General features: G+C 35.6%; 1 protein-coding gene across 1 annotated transcript in view; it reads right to left on the minus strand.

Moving 5' to 3' along the window:
* LOC121740478 (peroxidasin homolog) overlaps positions 1 to 25,994 on the minus strand; it is a 33,149-nt gene that overhangs the window by 2,853 nt on the left and 4,302 nt on the right. Inside the window, exons 2-13 of the mRNA XM_042133175.1 lie at positions 22,988 to 23,064; positions 20,002 to 20,092; positions 8,400 to 8,591; positions 7,840 to 8,036; positions 7,041 to 7,214; positions 5,379 to 5,457; positions 4,895 to 5,040; positions 4,009 to 4,250; positions 3,758 to 3,890; positions 2,788 to 3,250; positions 2,329 to 2,475; positions 1,746 to 1,842 (exon numbers count right to left, since the gene is read on the minus strand). Coding sequence (XP_041989109.1) covers positions 1,746 to 1,842; positions 2,329 to 2,475; positions 2,788 to 3,250; positions 3,758 to 3,890; positions 4,009 to 4,250; positions 4,895 to 5,040; positions 5,379 to 5,457; positions 7,041 to 7,214; positions 7,840 to 8,036; positions 8,400 to 8,416 — 1,695 coding nt within the window. The 5' untranslated portion in view covers positions 8,417 to 8,591; positions 20,002 to 20,092; positions 22,988 to 23,064. The remainder of the gene's footprint in view (positions 1 to 1,745; positions 1,843 to 2,328; positions 2,476 to 2,787; positions 3,251 to 3,757; positions 3,891 to 4,008; positions 4,251 to 4,894; positions 5,041 to 5,378; positions 5,458 to 7,040; positions 7,215 to 7,839; positions 8,037 to 8,399; positions 8,592 to 20,001; positions 20,093 to 22,987; positions 23,065 to 25,994) is intronic.

Here is a 25,994-nt window from a genome sequence, read left to right on the forward strand (position 1 = left end):
ACACGCTTTTAGCTTCACTTGTAAGTGTAACTATGTATGTATGAAAATCTTGGAATCTTAATTTGACCCACTTCCCGGTCTTCGATTAGAATGAAATAATTTTGCACACGCTCTGAGTTCTGATGACAATACATGACTAGCTAAAACCGTCATTACAAATCTAATATGGCGGCCTCCCCAAGATGGCGGACAGGTTATTTGAAATGCACCCCTATGATATTATGGGTATCAAATGAAAAGGTTTGCTGTCAAGAATACGAAAAAAAATAGTCTCGTGACTTAAATCCAACATGGCGGATACCCAAGATGGCGTTTTAGTGGGTGCTAAAAGCGTGTTTTTAGTTTTTTTTAACTATTTATATAATTTAATAATCTTGGCACATTAAAAATGCAATAAATTGAGTATGTAGCTAGCTGTTTCCTGCAAATATGTTGTTTATTTAAACTGATTATGGTAAACAACTAAATACTAAATTATAATACAATTGGCACCTCTATAACGTATTCTCTAAAGATTTTATAACAGTGAATTCTAAAATAAAATAAAATATATAGCATTTAAGCCCGTACCTAGCAAAAAATTTGCAAAAACTTTTTGCGGGCAATTTTTGATAGGTACGACAAAAAACTGATTCAAAAGAGTTCTACATCTACCAACTACGTTCATGCAAAACATTAATCTTAACAAATTTTGTTACTGAGAGCATTTAACAAATAAATACTTAAGCTAGTACTTTCGCATAACATAAGTTTGGGTACATCGATGACAAAACTTAAACTACACAATATACATGGTGCTAGCAGAGTAGACAGAACTGAGGAGTACCTCGACTTCAAACAAACGGACGAATACATGCGAGTTGGGCGCCAATGTCTTTTTCAACCATAAAGTTAATTATATCTAGCGGAATAGAGAAACAAAGGCCTGAGCGAGATGTCACTATCAGTAACACTGCGTGGTAAAAAGAGACGTGTGATACATGACACCAGAACCAATTTTTTTTCATCTTTTTGATGTCCAGTCGGCACTTATCGGCACGTTGACAATTTGATCTCTTAGAAAGATGCTTGTGTAAGTACATAAACAAATTTTTACACACATGAGACGTAAATCAATTTCGGTTTTGTTTGACAGCTCGAGATTGTTGCTCTATTCCGCTAGGTAGGTATATTAACTTTATGGTAACGCATCACTACGGCGTGCGCCGGCTGATATGACATACTACGTCAAACGTATAAATTTCGAGATCTTCTGAGTCGGTCTACTCGTTAGTTCCGTTTACTCTGGTGCTAGGTACACTATCTAGCTAATACGAATAACTAGAATCTACTTTACAAACATCCATTGATAAGTGGTATTGACTGGTTTCAAACGTTCTTAAAGTTTTTGTTTTATGGCTTGTTACTGTTCAGTTTCTGACGTTCCAGTTTCAACTGGAGTTTATCTTTTCAATAGCTTTGTTGATTAGTTAATTAAGAGTTAGCTAATCCAAAATCGCTAGTGAATAGATAAATTACTCTTGTCTAAAAACTTAAACGTTCATTAGCAAAATGTAACTTGGTGCAGTTATTTTTAGGAAACGATAAGAACGTTTTGGTAATTAATTTCACCATTGAATATTTTTGGATTAGTAACATTTTTTAATCCAAAAACATTGCTACTATGACTATTTATTCAAATTCTAGTCTACACTACGGTGCTGTGACTATTTTCCATGGAAGGGGTTGTAGGAGAAACTACTTACGTATTGCTTCGCGGCGCCGAAAAGCGGCGCGGGTTCCGCCCACTTACTAAAGTCCATCGATGGAATAACGCCGCTTCGGCACGGTACACGCGGATTTCTGAAAAAAAGATTTTCGATTTTAGAACGTGTTCTTTAGTCAAATTCATCATATATTGTGTTTCTTCTAGTTTCAAATGCAAGCGTCTGCTTTTTTTATATCTAGCGAAATGCAATGCTTTTTCCTACTGCCTACAATGTTTCTTTCTTTGCTCGTGTGGTTGTTACCATTAGTCACATCACAGAAAGCTTGATATCTCAACTAGGTACACTTAAAGTTTTTTTTACGAACTGTCCGCTCATAAGTACCCTACTTCTAATTAAATCGACTGCGAATATTTTAAGTTTAAAATTCACTAATTTTAAAATTCACTTTCTACTGCAATACTATGACACCAGTCGCTTTAGACTTTAACTGGGATTAGTTTTAGTCAGAATTTTTTTCCTCCAATGTGGTCATAAATAGCTTAAAATCAAAAACTCGACCGGTGCGTTAGGGATCCCCCTAAACATTTCTGACTATATACAGTAATGAAATTCTACTCACAGCTCATGATCAGGCAGGACCATGGGGTAGAGTTGGACGGTGTCTATGATGTCAGTGTTGTCGCAGATGACACGCGCCAGGCGGGACTTGCGGATCTCCGTCAGTTGCTCGGGCGTGAAAGACGACGGCTGGTTGGGGAGCTCGAACCTATGATTTAAAATATTGACAATTAAATATATCAGTTGTTAATAAACTTTAAAAAAATGTTAATTGCTCATGGTAAGTATCTCCATACAAAATTTATCAAAATCAGTACTTATAGTGGTTTAAAGGGGGAGAGGTAAAAGACAAACATTAGGATGGATACTGAAAATCATCGTTAAAGGTTGGAGGGTGAATCATCTTAAAAAGCGTTTTGTAGGCGTTCAAAGGCTTTGTTACGATACACAGAATAACTCGCTTTTACCATACATACCAGCATATAATAATTTAACTTGTGAATGGTCACATATTACTCACCAGAATCTATCACCTCTTCTCGAGTAGGAGAATTGTGTTGCGATAATGCAAGCGAAAGTTGGTCCCAACATGGAGCCAGGTAGCGGTCGCTCGGATACACCTCCAGACCATAAATCAACGTCGACCGGGTGCTCGAAGATGGACTCGTATCTTCTGATAGTACCGTTAGTCATAGTATCGAAGAGATCCTGGAAAGTTTCCGCACCGGACAGACCACAGAACTTCCGGAACTCCATGTATCCGGGTAATCCGAATTCCCTTCCTCGTTGCATGTTAAACGATACCAAGTCCATGCCGAATCTCGCTCCGACCTTCTTGAATAAATGGTTCGTGACTTCTTGTGTGATGGAGTCGTCCATAGCTTGGGCAACTTGGTTCATCAGGCCCATAACGTATTCGTCGAGAACACCGGCTCGGTATAAGTCATAGGGTCTTCGGATCAAATCTGATAGACGCTTGGATGCTGTAAATGAGAAAATTAATAATTTTAAACTTATTTCCTCATTATAGAATTTCTATTTACAATTTCATCCCTTGAGATAATAATACCCACACCGGTTTCAGTGACGGTGGCCGGCTTCATTGAAACCAGGCCAGTTAAGCAGGAGTAATTTTAAAGTGTCCAAGTCTGTGCGCAATACACAAGAGCACTATCTATTTTTTTTACTCTTATAACCTAGTGGGACGGACGACCAACACGACTGGCGAGAGATCAGGCGCAGGACCGACTTTTTAAATGTCCATCCGACGCATGGCTCATCATCATGTGATCAGCCTGCATTGTCCTAACCAAATTGGGAAATAACATGTTTCCAACACGGGAATCGAACCCACGAGTCCCACGACCTCCGAGTCAAGAGCCATGCTCTAAACCACTGATCCACGGAGGCGTTTGGCATCCCCTCAGATAGTCAGATAGAGCAAGTATGACATGAAGGTATTTGATATTAATTTATTAGGTTTAACACACCGATAAACTTGTGTGCCTTCGACCATCTTTCAACAGCAGTTGGCAGAAGAGAATGTCCGAAACGGTAAGCGGCAGCTGCAAACGCATCCAACACATCTGGGTTCACTTCCGAATCGTAGCCGTCCCAGTAGCCCTGAAACATTTACAGCAATTTTTGAGCAATTGGTAACGGTATTTTCGTAAATTCACAGGTTTAAGAGTGAAGAGAAATCGAAGTTCGTTCATCAAGCCATTAACAAAATTACACTCACATCCTTTTGGAGCACCAGTCCGAATTTTTCCATAACGTCCTTTCCAAGGAGGATGGGCAGGAACTCGTTGTAGGTGATATGTTGGATCTCGGCGATGTTGATCCTACGGGCCTCTTGGAACAAGGTTTCGTCGTCCCAGTGCGGGTTCACTTCTGCGAGGGCCACTGCCACTCTGTTGTGTTCTCTGGCCATCAACGTGTGCATCACAGTCAATACTAGCTGCTCGTTCACTCTGATTTCACCTGGTTAGAATTTAATAAAATTAGCACGTTGATCACTTTCAATCGAGAATTTTAGGTAAACCGTGCGAAATCGGTAGCATTTAAAGCATGGGGAAAACAATTGGTCATAGCCTTATGTGGTCATAGCTCTAGTAGACTTACCATAAAATCTCATTTGATGCTTACTTGATCAGGTGGAAATACGTGGGAGAGCCATGCTTCGGCACGAATGGGCCGGCTCGACCGGAGAAATACCACGTTCTCACAGAAAACCGGCGTGAAACAGCGCTTGCGCTGTGTTTCGCCGAGTGAGTGAGTTTACCGGAGGCCCAATTCCCTACCCTATTCCCTTTCCTACCCTCCCCTATTCCCTTCCCTTCCCATCCCTACCCTCCCCTATTAACCTATTCCCTCTTCAAAGGCCGGCAACGCACCTGCAGCTCTTCTGATGCTGCGAGTGTCCATGGGCGACGGAAGTTGCTTTCCATCAGGTGACCCGTTTGCTCGTTTGCCCCCTTATTTCATACAAAAAAAAAAATACTAATACCAAATTTTACAGCTTCATACCTCTGTAAGAGCCAGCTGACTCCTTGGTATTCATACTTTTAGACTGACTGACATGTTAACCAAGAGATCTGCCTCATCAAATTTGAAAATATGCTTACCAGCTTCAAAGCAGTACATGTTCTTGTTGGGTCTAGTGCATCCTTCATCTGGGATATCCAGCTTCAAAGGCAGCAAGTCCTTTAAGCCGTATTCTTTGAAAACTGGGTTCATTCTCAAAAGTCCTCCGTAACCAGTGCGCAGTTTCCTTTAAATTTATGGAGGTATAGTAATGCCTTTTAATTTAAAAGTAGAATTTTAAAAATAAATGAACCTTTGTGAATTGCATGGATTAAGTAGCACTTTTTCAGTAGGTGTTTTATCGTAATCCAAATAAAGTAGAGAAGTAAATAGGTAATATTAGTTTGATTATGCTCTTTATTTTAGAGCGGCGTTTTCTGGAAAGGTAGAGATTGCGTGAACTGCTTGCTTGCTGTGACCTTATCTAGCAGAGCACGCAGTGAGTCCACTAACAAATATTTTTAGTTTAGTTTTTACCCATGTTTAACAAAAAGTCACCAGCAGCCTTTTCTATGAGAAACTCACCTGGAGAATTTTTCGGTGACTCCATAGACTGTGTTACCATCGATAGTCCCAGTCAAGGTGTTGAACGGCACTCGAGAACCTGAAGTAGTTTAAATGTCTATATTATTAAAACTTACATAAAATTAATTAGTAAGTCACCTAGATACATGCCAAAAGACCCAATAGCTCCGTTGCCAGTGTGCAGTTTCCATAAAAGTTATTGAGTATTTACCTTACAAAGTAACCGTAGTACATAGTTAGGTTTAATTTAAACTACATCCTGTAGCTGGTCTTTAGTTATAGCCACAGATTTTGGAAGTTATAGCTAACTAAATCTTTATGATTTAAAAAATAACTCGGCCGTTATTAGTTGTAGTTTCGACACCTTTTCTTTCCACACGTGAAATGCCGTTCCGCCCTATCCACTGGGCAGTTATAGGCAATAAAATTCAGTGCTCAGTCGATGCCGCTTTTGCTGATTCCACGGGACCATCAAGACATATTCTTCGAGTCAAGAAACGGGCGTCATTGTGGGACAATAGCGAGCCCCCCCTCACTACGAGTACTATCGTTTCAATTTATGGTCAGCATTATTTAAGATGGGTGGGTGGGTGTCATTTTACAGTTCTATTACTTTGTATGGGCGTTTTTAATCATACTGACACAGATGCTGTTTGACCCATTAACGGACATTGCATAGCGGAAGTTATTTACATATTCGTAACGTTTCTGCGTTTATATCCCGTTCGGTTTACATTCGGATACTTTAATTGATTTAATTACGGGTCAACTATTTATTGAGCCGTTTTTGGCTTATATAGCAGTAGAAATTTAACCGACTGACCAAAACAGTAGTGCTTGTGGGTTAGGGGGCCAAGTCTATAGCGATTTTATAGCTGACTCTTACATACTCTATACTTTTATTTTGGTCGGCGTTTTCGTTTGTTTACCGGTATATTTCAATTTTTTTAGGTAAAGTTTTCTCATATATTTTGTGAAACAAACAGTATCCGTGGATTTAAAATTTCTTGTGACGAAAGTATAAAATACCTACCTACATGTTTAGCAGACTCCTACATAAACAAGACGCATCTCACGATCGGAGAGAAAGGATTCAATAAGTTGTAAACAGGTTGGTCCACCTCATAGAATAATTTTTGCACTAGATTACGCAAGAATAGTAACGTAATCTACTTTCGCCTCTCACTCGGCAGATGCGCGGGACCCGGGTCAAACCGGCCATAGAGCTGTGTCAACTGTAGGCCTTATTAGAAGGGGATTTGGTCGAAGAGTGTTACACCGGATTACCAACCGTACCAGTAAATGGATGACCATTGTGATATAACTTCACCTTTGTGCTTGAGCTTAACAACTACTAAATTATAAGCACCGCACTACACGAATATCGTTACATAGCAATTAGGTGGTTGTTTATGTACGGTAGATGAAAGGTACCTCACGATATTTATTTTAAATCTGACAGCAACTATACGAATTGGCTTTGTAGTCATATAATCATATTATGCATCTGGTTTATTTAGGTCAGATTTTGGCCATCTATCTCGGATTTGGTTTAGTGTTCTACAGCGTAGTTGAGAGAGGACTCCCGTCCTAATAAATAGCCTAAGCCTAAGAATCGAATTATCAGAAAGTGTTGGCAATTCTCTAGGACTCATCACTCACCTAATCTGCAGCCAGGTCTAGGTGAGGGGAAACCTCGCACGAAGTCGATACACTTGACGCCGAAGAGACGGTAGAAGTAGTCGTCATCGGGGATGCGAATTTCATTGCAGTAAGGATGTTTTAGGTGCGGTGGTCGCTTGCAGCACTCCTCGGGATCGTTTCTGTTGTGAGGATCTGGAAAAAAACATTCTCTTTAGGTATTTTTGGTTGGATGATAAACGTGTCAGATTATTAGAAAATGTTTACCGCCATTTTGAAATATTATGTAAAATGCTCGCGTAAAGGAAAGTCAGCATGACTTGCTAAAACGAACAGGTAAAAATTTTTTTTGTACTTGCGTAGCCTAGCTGATAAAGTATGAGGAAAACAATTTAAGATGTTCGTATACGGACATCAATCAAACAATGGTGATTTGTTATAATGTCGATGTCAATGGCCTCATTATTTTCTTTAAAATGTTTCTAAGGTTGTGCCGGTAAGATGGACAGTTACTGTGTAGTCGAGAAAACCTTCATTCGGGGAGATCACACGAGATTAAGTGGCCAGCCTGCTTATGTAAATGGTAACATACCTAGGGGTGTGCCAGTAATTTTGGAGTCGTGGTCCATAAACTGTCCCCAGGCGATGACCATTACAGTACCAGCGTGGTCGTGGAAGCCTTTATCCGGGTGCATGGTCCGAGAGACACCACGAGATTATGAATATTTTATTTATAAATAATCTTACTCTCGGACCATGCACCCGGTATATATATCATATATCGTGGCTGATATAATAAGGAGTGTTGGCATTTACATACCTAGGGGTGTGCCAGTAAGCGTATAGTCGTGGTCCATGAACTGTCCCCAGGCGATGACCATGACAGTACCAGCGTGGTCGTGGAAGCCCTCATCCGGGTGCATGGTCCGGGAGACCACACGGGATAGGGGCAGGTCGCGGCCGCTATGCGATATCCGGGGCGCGTTGATGCCGTCCGCAAATAGAGGACCGATTAACCTGTTGGAGTAAATAGGAATTTTAATTTATAGTTTTTGTTATTGCTTACGGGCGTAGTCTTTAGTTTTACCTTCTGACAAAGCTTTAGCAATGTAAGCCCTTAAAAAAATGTAATTCAATTGAGTTGAATGTTGGCTGTTGCACAGTAAATGTTAATAGCCCGAAGGTTTTAATTCTTTTTATTAAAGGCAACGAAAAAACATAAATATGGTTTTATTAATACCATTTGAAGATTAGATAATAGAAAAATTTTACTGATCAGTTTTTCAACCTAAGACCAACTGGTACAAGGATGAGACAAGTTTTTAAATATTTATTTAGTATTAACTAAGTGTTAGACTAAAGATGACTCGAAAAATATACCTTTGGAAAGGAGACATGGTCGCGCCCCATGTGGGATGGTTCTGGTTGTTGCAGAGTCCATCGAGCCGCCTGTACTTGCCAGCGCGGCATTCCACGCGCGAGAACACGGGCGGGCACACCTCGCGGATCAACGTACGTGAAGTGTCGATGAGAGGAAGGCCCTTCTCGATCTCCTCATAGTTCAGTCCGTACCTGGAAAGGAGAATAAGCGGTTAGACTGATATTTTGTAGGGAAGGTTAAAACTTCTTGAAGAATAGGGGGTATAATTATTTATGTTACTTATTAGAAAAAAATATAAGGCCACTTCTACCAGTCTTGAGTCTACGCTAGCTTATTATAGTACGCTGAATTTGTGTAGATTTCTTTGGGAAGCTACAAAAGTCGTGTCCTAAACGTCATATCGCACAATGTGTATGAGAGATCTAATGAGAAATTTATTCATAGTAAGATAGCAGACCCGATGCGACCAATCACCGGCATCTGTGAATCAACTTCTCTGATGGATATACAAGGAGTTAGTTTTTGTTTAAAAATGGTTAAGTTATTGACTAATGAAGTTAACTTTAGTTTGCAGCATGTAATTGATTTAATTCTTACACGATATGAAAAGCAGTTTTGAACTACATTCACATATTGGCACTGGAAAATGAGAATGTGGGTGAAGGTAAAATTGCTTATGTTTTTTAAGTGCCATGTTGTACCTTTATGTGTAAACATTTTATTGTACATGACTTTTAAAAGTTTTTGTAATTGTCCTCATTACAATCAAAGCAATAAGGTATGTAAATCAATACATGTGTGTTAATTACTCTCATATTTGTTTTAGAGGTCGTGTTGTAAGAAGTTTAAAAGTTCCGTAAATCGGAATGCATAACTTCCTCAATTCACGAATTCTCTTACGTGTACAGTGGGTACCTGTCAGTTGCTGCTTTTTTTTAAGTGAAGCCTTACGTGCCCTAGCTGTATTGGTCGGTGGTAAGGATTTGAATGAAGATCTACAAAATGTCAATAAGATCATACGAGAACCACACGCCTATAGTATTTTTCTTCAGCTTTGCTTTTATAACTTCAAGTTTCATAGCTTTAAACATGGATACATATGGGTCACAATAAACTGGGATTTGGGGTTCTACGCGAATTTGATAATTTAGTCGCTGAAGAACAAACTCAAATTAATTTCGTCACTTGATGTAACAATATGGATACATTTATTTATTATTTACTAGCTCACCCGACAGACGTTGTCCTGTCTTAACGATGATTATTTAATTCGAATTGGTATTATTAATAAAAAATAGATTTAATTAAGTCTCTCTGCCAAATTTCATCAAAATAGATTAAATAGTTTAGGCGAAAATCAAAAAAGTTTATTGTGCGGGAACCGTACATTTTCCGGGACCAAAAGTATCCCTTGTCCTTTCCCGAGACTGTATCTCCATACCAAAATTCATCAAAATCAATTGAATAGTTTACCGTTTATTTTTCCTGGATAAAATGTATTTTATGTCATTCTCCGGGGACCGGGACAAAGTATTTCGATAAGTACTAAATTTCAGCAAAATTGGTCTAGCCGTTTACGCGTGGTGTCGTGAGTCATGACCAAGGGATATTTGGATCCATTTTTATTTATATAGATAAGAATATTTTAACTTCAATACGTATATAAAAGTTTACGGTGTATGCAATGTCAAGAGGTCACATTAAATATTATCAGCATAAATAAAATCACCTAACTGTTAAGTTAACGCAAGAATCGAGCTTTAGATAATGACCATGAATATCTAACGGTTTATGTAATCTGTCCAACGTCTCGAAGTGTAAAATTAATTAATCGCTACAAGTTAAAGCTACACAGAACTCGATTCTTTATTCAATTTTGTGCTTGACCAAAATATCTTCAGTGAACAGTCTGAGATCGAAGCGTCCTTCGAGGTGTAAGAATTGGGCCCTAACATTCAACAGTGTCTGAGTAAATTCAATTCTAAACGTATTGTCGTTGAAATTACCTTACATAGGTAAACTAAATTCTAGTAATATTAGTCAGTATTTAAAAAATATATTATCCGGAATTATCAACTGCGACTACCTACTTCATTGTATAAAATTAAATGTCCCGTACCACTATCCTCGTTATCCAATTACCAAATTATTCTACACTCCTAAAAGTAAGACAAACATCCTAAAATACTCACTTATAATACCACAAGAGCTTCAAAATTATCGGGTATTTCCCGATAGGTTCGTTGCAAACAAATGAAGGAGTCAAGTTTTTCAGGTTAAAAAATCACGAGCGCGAAGCGCGAGTGATTTTTCCTGAAAAACTTGACGACTTTATTTGTTTGCAGGGAACCTTGAGGGAAATGCCAGATAATTTTGAAGCTCGTGTGGTATTCGGGGGATTATTTTTCCGTCCCAAATGTCGACCAATAGAATTAGAATTTGTTTTTTATATATAGCAACTACCAGAGAAAATTTTCAAAAAATTATCAGTATAATACCATGTAGGTTGTACCACGTGACGTCGAATGGTGCAATTCTATTGGTCGGAAAAATAATCTCCCTTATCTAATATCTGGACCCCTATCATTAACTTTGTCAAAACCTGAGCTAATCCGTGCAGGTATGTAAACAGTTGTAAAGTGAGTGGTTCTGTTTCGGTATCATTTGCACTTTTACTTCTGAATGGTTTTAACCTGTAATATTTGTCTCTGAACTGGATTAAGAAATGTCAAACACGAACGTCAAATTTGACTAACGGAATTGTTTTTTTTTTAGGAATTGAAATGGCTTAGCCATAACGACTAACGGAAAAATTGTAAATCAAGATGAAAATATAGTTTAAAAAAAGATTGATATTTTTTATTATAAAATATACTATTTTCTAATATATAACGTGGTCAATGTAGGAATAGTTACTTTTGCACCGATTTATTGTATTTAAAGGTAATTATTATAAATGTGTAAATGGTTTTATTTATATTTTTTGGTATTTTATAAGCCCTTTATGAAAACACTGAGAAAATAACACTCCTTCATGTTTATATTATCACAAGCATGGCGATCTAGAGGAGAAAGAATTCTCTGACATTGGCAACTAACTGAGTCGGCAATTAAAAAAGAGAAGAAGAAGGAGACAAAAAAAAAAGATAATTAGATATTGTTATTAAGTTTATAGAGATTATGTTTTAAGCAAGAAATTGATAAGTTTATTATATCCTATACCTATTTGATACCTACGCTAAATAATCTACCATGAAAAAGTCTTAGAAATGCATCAAACTTGTGGATTACAATTACATGCATTACAACAGAGTTGATGTCATGAGTTGAACATAGTTTGTTGAACTTGAACTCATTCTTGAACACCTACGTTTTTTTGAGCTTTCAAATAGGTATTATTGTAACATAAACAGGCAATTTATAAGTTTAATAATCCCCTTTTCGTGCCTTGTAAGGCATTTTACATTATTAGTACTGTGTACGCTGAACCAAATATTTTTCAGGATAAAGGATGATTGCTAACACTGAGATACTATAAGTACTACATTTTATAATAAAGAATTGCAAGTGTAATGATGACGAAGTCCTAGGAAGATAATATATATTCACTCAAAAGCTTTAATTAAAAGAAATTTAATAAATACTCGTTTTTAAATGTTTTTTTATTTATTTTCTCACTTAAATATACCTACCTTAGATACATATTCATACACAGCTTTCATCAATAGGTACTACATTTGTCTTAAACCTTATTATCAACCTAGTATCAGATAGGCAAGTGTTAAATCTCTTTTATATTATACTTATAAAAATATTTATACAGCGGAAATCTTAAACAAGGTCTTGTCACTTAAAATCAAAGAAGATGAATCAAATATCCCTTGTGTAAATATTAATTTATTATTATTAAAGGAGTTCAAATACCAACTTTTGATGAAAGATAAAAACAATATTATAATTTCAGACTTTTATTTGGCAAACCAATAACAATTAGAAACTGCATTGCAAGTTGCAACTATGGGAAATTGCCTGGGATATCTCAGACAGAGAGCGGTCAAGGGTTTTGTGTTCTTTGTGTTGTATTATGTTGTAGAATGCCTCCCGTGTGAGTATCTCTATATACTCACACAGGAGGAGTTCTGAATGTGTCAGAATTGCTCCTCAGTCACACACTGACTGCTCCAACGCAAATGCTTCAACGCGTGACCACTCTGTCTGATAGGTCCCTAAAACGACCACATCTTTTTAAAATGTATAATACATGAGGACTTACTAAAGTGCTTATTACATTAAAATTTAAAATGTATTTTAAATTTTAATGTAATAATATAAAACTAATATTATTATTATTGAGGTACAAAAGAATTTTTGGTAATAATAATATAAGTTCCAATGAAAATATTATGTTTTATGAACAATAAGTATGTTTGTTTTGCAATTTTTGTTATGTCTTTTTGGAAAAAGTACTATAAGTAATGTAGGATTATATTTTTGAGTTTTAGTGACTATTCCCATTATATATTATATCATATTGTAGTCAAGAGAAGTTATAAATGAAAAAGTGCATATGAGAATTTAGCTAATTTGGATTTTATATTATCAATGATTTAACTTTTCTAGTAGTTTAGGTGTATGTGTGTGTGTCAATATTTATTCGTGAATATACATGAATCTAAAGTTTCAAAGGTTGTGTTCTCAAAATTCTTGTTATTGAGAAAGTAATACCTTTGAATTTACCTCTTTGGTGCAGCGTTTATCATGCATGGTTTACAAGGAAATAGTTTGTGAAATAACACAAAGACCTACTGCAATCAAAAGATTGTACGAAATGCTCCTAAGATAGGTTCCTAAGAAGTACATAGTAAGTCCTCATGTATTTTAAGTTTTAATTTAATATAAAACTAATACTTATTATTATTATTGAGGTAAGTACAAAAGTATTTTTGGTAATACATAATAATATATGTTCCTATGATAATATTATGTTTTATGAACAATAAGTTCCATATGTTTGTTATGCAATTCTTATTAAGTAAGTCTTTTTTGGAAAAGTACTATAATGTAGGTTTTTGTTTTTGAGTAAAATTTAGTGATTTACACTATTCCCATCATATAATACCATATTGTAGTCAAGAGAAGAAGTTATACTTAAATGAAAAAGTGCTCATATGAGAATTTAGCTAATTGGGATTCTATGATATTATCAATTATTTAACTTTTCTAGAAGTTTAGGTGTGTCAATGTTTATCCGGAGCATGTTATACATACATCTAAAGTTTAAAAGGTTGTGTTCTGAAAATTCTTGTTAAAAGTAAGTAATATTGAATTTACCTCTTTGGTGCAGTGTTTATCATGCATATACCAATAATACTTCAGATTTACAAGGAAATAGTTTGTGAAATAACACAAAAACCTACAATGCAACTATAAGATTGTACCTGTAGGTTTTTGGTGAAAATTCATACTTGTTTTACAGTAAGTAATTATACACAACACTTGTGTTCCTTATACCTTGTATGTGTTTCTTGTGTACTAAATCAATGCAGTCTTAGCTCATCGCACAAATGCAAACCTTATTGTTGACTAGACATATAGGTATACTACACCTCACTTATGTTATTATTCTGAAACCTCACTAACACTAAATGGATTACTAAGGTCTCTACGTTTCTTATGTATCACTTCGTGATTAACTTGAGAATACCTACTTAATCGTTTTCCAAAAATTTGGACACTTCGAATGTTTAGTTTTTTGGTTTTAATAACGAATTATTTTCACTAAAATATATGCTATAGACTAAAATATAACTTATTAAGTAACTAACCAACTAAATAGCAATATAATTTAAGACTAAAAAGTATGTAATATTAATAAATAAAATTACTAAAATGTAAACTATTCAGTAAAAGCTACTCGTTGGTTGGTGTTTATTGAATTGCTGTATTTGACGTAAAAGCAAGCGAGCTTATGTCAGAAGTGTTGTCATGATTCGAAATTATTACTCAGTTAACAATGGAGAAGTGAGTTTTGTGTCACGTGACCACTGACTGGCTGGAAAATAGAGGTCATGGTACCAAAATGCGAGCCAGTCAGTATTCTGGCTGGCTTTAAGAGCTCATGATAGAGGGGCAGCCCCCCTATCATTAACTTTGTCAAAACCTGAGCTAATCCGTGCAGGTATGTAAACAGTTGTAAAGTGAATGGTTATGTTTCCGTATCATGTGCACTTTTACTTCTCAATGGTTTTAACCTGTAATATTTGTCTCTGAACTGGATTAAGAAATGTCAAACACGAACGTCAAATTTGACTAACGGAATTGTTTTTTTTTTTAGGAATTGAAATGGCTTAGCCATAACGACTAACGGAAAAATTGTAAATCAAGATGAAAATATAGTTTAAAAAAAGATTAATATTTTTTATTATAAAATATACTATTTTCTAATATAAAACGTGGTCAATGTAGGAATAGTTACTTTTGCACCGATTTATTGTATTTAAAGGTAATTATTATAAATGTGTAAATGGTTTTATTTATATCTTTTGGTATTTTATAAGCCCTTTATGAAAACACTGAGAAAATAACACTCCTTCATGTTTATATTATCACAAGCATGGCGATCTAGAGGAGAAAGAATTCTCTGACATTGGCAACTAACTGAGTCGGCAATTAAAAAAGAGAAGAAGAAGGAGACAAAAAAAAAAAGATAATTGGATATTGTTATTAAGTTTATAGAGATTATGTTTTATGCAAGAAATTGATAAGTTTATTATATCCTATACCTACTTGATACCTACGCTAAATAATCTACCATGAAAAAGTCTTAGAAATGCATCAAACTTGTGGATTACAATTACATGCATTACAACAGAGTTGATGTCATGAGTTGAACATAGTTTGTTGAACTTGAACTCATTCTTGAACACCTACGTTTTTTTGAGCTTTCAAATAGGTATTATTGTAACATAAACAGGCAATTTATAAGTTTAATAATCCCCTTTTTGTGCCTTGTAAGGCATTTTACATTATTAGTACTGTGTACGCTGAACCAAATATTTTTCAGGATAAAGGATGATTGCTAACACTGAGATACTATAAGTACTACATTTTATAATAAAGAATAGCAAGTGTAATGATGACGAAGTCCTAGGAAGATAATATATATTCACTCAAAAGCTTTAATTAAAAGAAATTTAATAAATACTCGTTTTTAAATGTTTTTTCATTTATTTTCTCACTTAAATATACCTACCTTAGATACATATTCATACACAGCTTTCATCAATAGGTACTACATTTGTCTTACACCTTATTATCAACCTAGTATCAGATAGGCAAGTGTTAAATCTCTTTTATATTATACTTCTAAAAATATTTATACAGCGGAAATCTGCAAATCTGGCAAACCAATAACAATTAGAAACTGCATTGCAAGTTGCAACTATGGGAAATTGCCTGGGATATCTCAGACAGAGAGCGGTCAAGGGTTTTGTGTTCTTTGTGTTGTATTATGTTGTAGAATGCCTCCCGTGTGAGTATCTCTATATACTCACACAGGAGGAGTTCTGAATGTGTTAGAATTGCTCCTCAGTCACACACTGACTGCTCCAACGCAAATGCTTCAACGCGTGACCACTCTGTCTGATAGGTCCCTAAAACGACCACATCTTTTTAAAATGTATAATACATGAGGACTTACTAAAGTCCTCATGTATTTTAAATTTTAATGTAATAAGTAATATAAAACTAATATTATTATTATTGAGGTACAAAAGAATTTTTGGTAATAATAATATAAGTTCCAATGAAAATATTATGTTTTATGAACAATAAGTATGTTTGTTATGCAATTTTTGTTATGTCTTTTTGGAAAAAGTACTATAAGTAATGTAGGATTATATTTTTGAGTTTTAGTGACTATTCCCATTGTATATTATATCATATTGTAGTCAAGAGAAGTTATAAATGAAAAAGTGCATATGAGAATTTAGCTAATTTGGATTTTATATTATCAATGATTTAACTTTTCTAGTAGTTTAGGTGTATGTGTGTGTGTCAATATTTATTCGTGAATATACTTGAATCTAAAGTTTCAAAGGTTGTGTTCTCAAAATTCTTGTTATTGAGAAAGTAATACCTTTGAATTTACCTCTTTGGTGCAGCGTTTATCATGCATGGTTTACAAGGAAATAGTTTGTGAAATAACACAAAGACCTACTGCAATCAAAAGATTGTACGAAATGCTCCTAAGATAGGTTCCTAAGAAGTACATAGTAAGTTTTAATTTAATATAAAACTAATACTTATTATTATTATTGAGGTAAGTACAAAAGTATTTTTGGTAATACATAATAATATATGTTCCTATGATAATATTATGTTTTATGAACAATAAGTTCCATATGTTTGTTATGCAATTCTTATTAAGTAAGTCTTTTTTGGAAAAGTACTATAATGTAGGTTTTTGTTTTTGAGTAAAATTTAGTGATTTACACTATTCCCATCATATAATACCATATTGTCGTCAAGAGAAGAAGTTATAAATGAAAAAGTGCTCATATGAGAATTTAGCTAATTGGGTTTCTAATTGGGATTGATAATATCATATCAATTATTTAACTTTTCTAGTAGTTTAGGTGTGTCAATGTTTATCCGGAGCATGTTATACATACATCTAAAGGTTAAAAGGTTGTGTTCTGAAAATTCTTGTTAAAAGTAAGTAATATTGAATTATTTACCTCTTTGGTGCAGTGTTTATCATGCATATACCAAAATACTTCAGGTTTACAAGGAAATAGTTTGTGAAATAACACAAAAACCTACAATGCAACTATAAGATTGTACCTGTAGGTTTTTGGTGAAAATTCATACTTGTTTTACAGTAATTATACACAACACTTGTGTTCCTTATACCTTGTATGTGTTTCTTGTGTACTAAATCAATGCAGTCTTAGCTCATCGCACAAATGCAAACCTTATTGTTGACTAGACATATAGGTATACTACACCTCACTTATGTTATTATTCTGAAACCTCACTAACACTAAATGGATTACTAAGGTCTCTACGTCTTTACTTATGTATCAGTTCGTGATTAACTTGAGAATACTTAATCGTTTTCCAAAAATTTGGACACTTCGAATGTTAAGTTTTTTGGTTTTAATAACGAATTATTTTCACTAAAATATATGCTACAGACTAAAATATAACTTATTAAGTAACTAACCAACTAAATAGCAATATAATTTAAGACTAAAAAGTATGTAATATTGATAAATAAAATTACTAAAATGTAAACTATTCAGTAAAAGCTACTCGTTGGTTGGTGTTTATTGAATTGCTGTATTTGACGTAAAAGCAAGCGAGCTTATGTCAGAAGTGTTGTCATGATACCAAATGATACGAAATTATTACTCAGTTAACAATGGAGAAGTGAGTTTTGTGTCACGTGACCACTGACTGGCTGGAAAATAGAGGTCATGGTACCAAAATGCGAGCCAGTCAGTATTCTGGCTGGCTTTAAGAGCTCATGATAGAGGCCCTGTACTGACTACAACCTAGCTTGCACATCTGTATGGGACCTAGATATTTTTAATGATTCCTGTAAGAGTTTAAGAAGCAAATTAATCAAATATAATACTAAAACTTCTGTTTTCGAAAATTAAAACTACTTTGTAATCATTATTAGATTTAAGAAATAATATCTACTCTCCTTAATGAATGCTGTACACGCCTATAATTGGCTTACACAAAAGTGCATGTTTTAGTTTAAGTAAGTATATTTAAATGTATTTCTGTGTTTTGCTGTTGGCGAGTCGAATAAATAAATACATCACCTACCTATTTAAATAAAAAAAATAAAATTTGTTAGTTTCGCTAAAAGTAGAGAATGGCTGAATCGATTTGGCTAATTTTGGTCTTGAAACATTCGTTGAAATCCATGAAAAAGGGAAGTTATACGAAGTTCACCGCGTGATCAATTTACAATATAAAAGTACTTATCAATCATAAAAAATATTCAACCGAAATATCGACTTTTAAGGAAGACGTTTTCAACTTGGTCGTTTCTATTCATAGAACTATTAATATAAAAGTGGCTGAAGGCTACACTAAACCGACGTAATCGTACGCTAAGTAGGCCATATTTGTAAGCTAATAAGTGTATCATAAGAGTAATTTGTAATGTTCTTTGTTAGCTTAACTTTTATCGTTACGTATCATCGCAAAGGCATACGAAACATCATTAGAGTGATTGACATAACTGGGACGATCTTAGTGCATTGTTCCATTACTTATATATCTTTTTCAGTGTTTTGCCCTAGTTTAGAGTTTACACTTATAATATTACTTATCTATTTCTAACAGATCGAAGTTGTTCGCATTTGTATTTGAATTTCGAAAGAGTCGGAACTCCTTCTTTTGCAAAATGTCTACAATCTACGTGCTGAGAATAAATTTGAATGTAATTCAATTTATTTGTACCTTCGCACCACACTTATTGAATTAAGACTGTGATATGAAGTAAACAAGCCAAAAAAATGCGCGCGACTCGCATTGATACTGAATACTCTCAAATTCATTTTGATAGAGTGCCTACCTCGTGTTACTATTGTACTAGTTTCTCTATTGAGTGCTTTCAGAAGGTTAAAATTCGACATTTATTAATTACTATTATTTAATCAATCGAAAGCCACTTCGGATTATTTCGTGACCGGATCATGACATTGAAAAGGCGTTTTGTTAGCCGGCATAGTACTAGATAGAAATGTAACATTCGATGTAGAGACGAGTTAGCCTTGTTCGACGGATGTGGGTTAATTTTTGAATTGTATTTTATTCTACAGGTATTAAAATATAATGTATCGAACATTTTAATATTAGATGTATTATTATATAATTGTGTCGGTAACACGGTAGTAATGCTTACAATTTATCGTACTAGTTTAGCACGGAATAGCTAGAATAAGAAACTGAGGTATTATTTCGCTAGTTTTTTCAAAAAACAGCTTTTATGTTGCTTAATATTTATTTTTTGCTTTTCCTGCGTAGCGGCCTACTTGGTGTCATGACTCATATTTAGTAAATCTCCCGTCTTAAGGCCCAAAGACACGAAAGCCGATGGATGCTGTCGGACAGATCGCAGGCTAACCTGACCGGACTCGTTATGTGCATTTATGTGTGTGTACATCTCCGATCAGGTTCATCTGTGGTCAATCCGACGAGTCAATCTGCCTCCCTACACATGCAGTGCTTCGAGTATATTTGCGGAGGCGGGAGTCCCTGACTTTTTTGCTATCATTAGATCTCGGGTGGCTGCATTTTGGCACAGACTGCGCAGCTCTGGCAATAGGATACTCGCGGCTATCTCTGACGACTACTACGATAATTTTATGTACGTGCGGTGGATCTCTGTTCACATGAACCAAAACAAGAAATGATTTTATGACTGGACACCCCTTTACAGTGTCAACATTATTTTATTTTAATTTTACATAATATTTTATATAATCTGTATGGGTACATTTATGCCTGAAATAAAGACATTTTATTTTATTTATTTATATGAAGGGCTATAGTCTATTAAAATGAATGGTTACTTACGTTCTAGCCAAGTTGATAGATATGTCCAGGATAAGTTCGCCGACAGATGCGAAGTCCTCAGGGCCCCAGTCGCCCTTCGGCTGCGATACAACTGGTAACAAATTTAAATTCATTAATGAATACGGTTAATCATATGATATTTTGTTTCTTAGAATTTAGTCATCATTATTAAACTTTAAACTTTCAAAGTTTCAACAGTTCTGATAACAAGTCAACGCTCAATTTTATTAAAATAAAAAGAGACCTACCAGGCTACCACCAGTATGCATATTAATATTCTTATGCTTTGACTACTTAATAATATTAGGTAGGACTGTAATCTTCTAACATACAAGTACCTATTGCATCATGAAATTGTATTTCTTAAACCATAAGTACAATAGAAGAAATTGATTCATTAGGCAGTTGGCGGACCTACGTCAATTGGTCGGATTCTGTCAATTCGAAGTAGAGCCCATAAAGTTAATATACCTAGCGGAATAGAGAAACAAAGGCCTGAGCAAGCGAGATGTCACTATCAGTAACACTGCGTGGTAAAAAGAGACGTGTGATACATGACAGCAGCACTCTTTTTTGACGTCCAGTCGGCACGTGCCGCACGTTGACAATTTAATCTCATAGAATTCATGTTCAATCACATGCTTGTGTATTAAGTGTATACCTACGTACACATATTTTTCACACAGATGAAAACCAATTTCGGTTTCGTTTGACAGCTCGAGATTGTTGCTCTATTCCGCTAGGTATATTAACTTTTAATGGTAGAGCCTGTAATCTGTCTGATACATAACGCGACAAAATTACGTAGATCTGCCATCTGCCTATGAATCAACTTCTCTGATGGTACAAATACGGGAATACGATCACGTGCGTCTTTGTCTTGTGACTCATACATTCGTTGTCGATGTAAAACGAACTGTTAAGTAAAGCTCATTCACCCGAGTTTTACTGCTAACTCCAAAATCTAACACCAAACGTGTTTTATAAAATATGCTAATCGCTAAGAATAATAGATAATAATAATATAATAATATAATAATATCTATGGACGCTTCACACCACGTCAGTCTGGCCCCGTGCTAAGTACCTAAAGGACTTGTGTTACAGGTACCAGACAACGGAAATATATTTAATACTTTTATACTATACATATATTTAAGATTTTTATTATATCATACACATATTTAATACACATCCAGACCCGGGAACATTGAAAACTTTTTGTTCCGTCGGCGGGATTCGAACCCGCGACCCCCGGCTTGAGCTACCGATGCGCTCACCACTGAGCCACAGAGGTCGTCAAATAAAATAGTAGATGAATTATAGCTATGATACACACTATGGAACGGAAGTATGCCACTATGCTTTAAGTTCAAAATGTAATAGAAGCTCCCACACAGGTTTCGGTAACGAAACCGGCCACCGGTTTCAATGAAACGCAGTTACGCAGGAGTTATTTATAGTGCCCATGGGTGTGCGCAGTTCACAAGAGCACTCTCTACTCCTTTACTCTTATAACATTCGAGAGATACTAAGATTTAAGCTCAAAATATAAGTCAGTTATTGTAAGGACAACTAAAATGCCAGCAAGTTTGGCAATAAATGTTACTAGGTCAAATAGGAGGCAATTTAAGCATGCTTAAGATTAATTATTATTATGACAACATTAATGTTTTAAATTATGTAAGACATTATTTTCATTATGTCTTTGCATTTATTATAAACTTAACAGCTGCTACTATAGTAAAACAGTATAATTAAGAATTGCTAAATTAAGTTCGAAGCCATCTTGATCATCCCTCAAGTATTGTACCTAATATCAGAGAAATTGATTTATAGGTCGGCGGACCTTCCTGATTTGGTCGGGCTATGTCAAACCCAGCTAACAGATCACGATAATCAATTTAGTTGACATAACCTGACCAAATAATCTAACACCTAGGCTGTATCTGCCTATAAACCAATGTACAAAGATTTAAGGTACAAGTTGGAACCAAGCGACACGCAGGCGCGGTCGCAGTCTGAAATTTTGGGGGGGGTCACTCTGTAGTCACTACACTATTTTTTTTATCTGCGCCCTCGGACGGTTCTGGGTTCACAGCAGCTGTCTAAGGCGGACGAAGTGGTCGTTAGGGGATAGCAAGAAATTTCCTTTTATTATTTAGCAAGATTTAGAGATTTTTTAATTTTATCTTAGATATTGGGGGGGAGGGGGGGTCATGTCCCCTGTGACCCCCCCTTCGGACCGCACCTGGCGACACGCAACAACTGCAGACGACGTGCCGTCGCGACACATTGCCATTCATAGAAATACATAGAAACCAACCGTAGTGTCGCGACGACATGTCGTCTGCTGCCGCTTCGTGTAGCCGACTTCCAACTTGTACCTTTAACTATTTTTTATTTTTAACTGTAATCCATTATCAAGTTTAAGGACGCTATCACAAAAATTTTGTCAAAAATTAGCAGGTCAGTACGAATATCGACCTTAAGTACATTAAAATAACGTTCAATATCAGCGCGCCTTGTACAGTGGCGGTTACGACGCTCGCCGCTTTCTTGATAGGGCGAAAATGTATGAAGAAAGTTGAGAGCGTTTCTTATTTTTCTTATAAATGGAAATGTTATTTATTTTTATATAAAATATTTAGCGTATAGGGGACTAAATAAGCAACAATTTTTTTGTATATTTATTTTCCTTAGTTCAGTGTATTTAGCTATAATGGTACCTAATCAAACCCCATTTTTTTAATATTTTACGATTATTGTGATGGTTAAAACGTATTTATGTGAAAATTTTGTATGCGGCTGTAAAATTTTTATAGTATAGACGTGGAGATGAATATATCTTTCATTTGAAACCAAAATATCCTTGCAGTACCTAATTCTTTAAAATGGTACCTGAAAATCGTGTAAAAAAATGTGATAGCTCCCTTAATATTAAAATATTAGATATTTCACCTAAATGTAGTCTGTAGATACTTACGAATTCTGGTTCTGGCCTCGAGGTAGGCTTGATTGACCGCCTCGTACGTGATACAAGTGTGCTGCCCGTCGTAACCGCTGCAACATTAATACACGTTTAGATGACAGATTACACCATCAGCATCATCGCATTCATAACAATAGGAAAATATTGCAATATATTGCGGAGTTGCAGTAGTATATCCCATTAGCCGCCCGCAACTCCTTTGCGCCAAAATTCGCGCGGGAACCGTACATTTGCGGGGATAAAAAGTATCTTATGTCCTTTCCCGAGGCCCAAAGTATCCCCAGCATAATTAGTTCAATGGTTTGGGCATGAAGAGGTAACAGACAGACAGACATACAGACTCGCATTTATAATATTAGTATGGATAGATGATGGCCGTTACTTCGCTTTAAAGATTGTGCAAAGCGCGACATGATGGCTTTCGGAATTGATCACCGCAACGGAGAGAGGCTCGCGGAAAACAGAGCAGATTGGCGCAAACGGATAATGGAGGGTAGTAAGCTTTGCGATGATGCCTGGTTCCAAGCTCTCAAGGATAAAAAGCACAAAAATCAAAGTTCTGTACCATCCACCTCTAATTTCTCCTGTCGTTACTGTGGTCGTCTATGTCGTTCACGTATTGGCTTGCACAGCCATGAAAAGAGCTGTTACACAGACCAATACGCCGTAAATCGTCTGACACAGACGTAAAGGCCAATGAGATGATCCTGTGACTCCGAAGTGTAGCGAAAAGAAGGCAATACGGATGAATTCAAAATATTATATTATATATTTTGGGTGACTCCGGGTTCGATTCATGCCTTGAAAAGTTTCATATACCCAGGCCTAATGCGTAACGCATTTCAATACGCCAATGCGCCTTGCGCCAGTGTACTGCGAGTAAGGCAGTATATTATAAAATAATCAACTCTTAGATCTTTCGCTTTTGGTTGTTGGGCCAAATTTTTCCTTACAACTTGTGTAGTAAGTATTAACACAACAAAAGTAGTAGAGCGAATCTGTAGCAACAACTTTCAACTATAGTTTACACTGAGTATAACAGTTAATATGAAACCTTATATTGTGTTGAGATCATAATACATCTTAATTATTAGATAATAATGCTAATACAAACCCATAAAATTCCGTAAAGTATTCATCGGTAAATAAAAACTTGGACCCCACACAATGACCACAATAACAGTAAAATGAGCCACATAATATTATGTCTTCATATTTTCTCTACATACTTGTGTAGAGCCAAGCAGTGCCGTATTTAGCTAGCGCGGGACCCTATTTTCTACTCTCAAGCTTAAAGACAAGGTGTAACAATAACTAATTTGAAATGTTTATTACTAGAAAAAATATTGTCAACACTAAATATATAAAAGCGCTGTTTTATTAAATGTAAAAAAAAAAAACAAAACGACGCTTTTGTGGTGAATAAAAACTATACAGAACTAAAATAAAAAAATAAAAAAATATCCACAGCCGAACATATAACCTCCTCGTTTTTTGAAAGTCGGTTAAAGACCAAATATGTAGTTCAATTTTATGTGTGACTAGATGACGCCTGCAACTCCGTTGTGCCAAAATTAGTTTATCGCGCGGGAACCGTACATTTTTCGTTTTTACATACGGATTGCAAGAAGATTGTATGGTGAAACACCTCATTTAAATATTATACAGCCGTTATCAATTAGTGCCAAATGTAAAAGTATATAAAATCTTGTTATTTAATAATCACGTGGTTACTTCACCGATCGGATTCTTTCATCAGAAGGTATTAGGTAATTGTGAGAGGATGCTCGCTATCCTCTCGCTTGTTAGAGATGATTGTGAAGGCACCCTAAAATACCTGTGCTTTACTTTCTCCTAACATCCGCCTAATAATTTCGAAGAGGCTTCATAATGTTGTGCAACTCAGGCATTATTTAAGGCTTTTACTATATTCGTTCATTCTAGGCAATAGGCATTCTTTTTTTCTCTACCATTTCTCCGTTGAGCTGTTTTTTTTTTAATTTTATTTACAGGGTTGTAAAAAGTTGTGTATGTTTGTGGCATTTGATCTTCCGAACGGATGAATAAAAGAGCCATTTTTGTTGAAAGCTCCGGGATGATACCGAGAATGGTTCATTAGATGACGACCGCCACTGCGTTGCACCAAAATTAGTGTATCTCGCGGGAACCGTACATTTTTCCGGGATAACAAAGTAGCCTGTGCCCTTACTCAAATCGGCTCAGCGGTTTGAGCGCTAAGAGGTAACAGACAGACAGACAGATAGACATACAGAAAGCTAGACAGACACAGTTTCGCATTTATAATATTAAAGTATGGATGTCAAAAGTACGTTTCTGCCTCGCCTCGTGGCTTGGACCATAGCTTTGTAGTAGCGGTGAAATCGAACGTTTAGGTGAATTGTGTAGTTTGTTTGATTTGTAATGTTCATCTAACGGACCCTGTGACCACGTGACCCACATAACTCTGTTTACATAAATATTTTACACATACATTATTATAGAGAACACAGATTTTAGACATCACCAAATCTTGAGAAAACTACTCGTTTTCCGAAACAATAATTGTTAGTGTTTGTGATGAAGGAATTAGCATAGACTACGCTTAACCAATTTCGATGAAATTTGGTATGGAGATACTTTGAATCCCAGGAAAGGACGCAGTTCGCAGGATAGTTTTCATGCTGGGATAGTACGCACGATTTTGACGCAACGCATACTCGTAACATCTAACTAGTGACTTTATAAAATCTGGTTTAGCCCGTTTTTTTAGCTTGTCCATTTTGAAGATTTTATTCAAGGCCTTATCTGCTATATAGACTGGGGTATCTCTGCGAAGAAGAGCCAACCTTCTTCTCTTATAATAATAATAATAGATGAACAGAATTTTCCACGAGCTTTTTAAGCGTCTTCAAAAAAAGGAGGTTATACAATATTTGTCTGTATAATATTATTATATACTTTTATAAAATACTAGATGACGCCCGCAACTCCGTTGCGACAA

This window comes from Aricia agestis, chromosome 3 (genome assembly GCF_905147365.1).
Source record: "Aricia agestis chromosome 3, ilAriAges1.1, whole genome shotgun sequence".
NCBI lineage: Eukaryota > Metazoa > Arthropoda > Insecta > Lepidoptera > Lycaenidae > Aricia > Aricia agestis.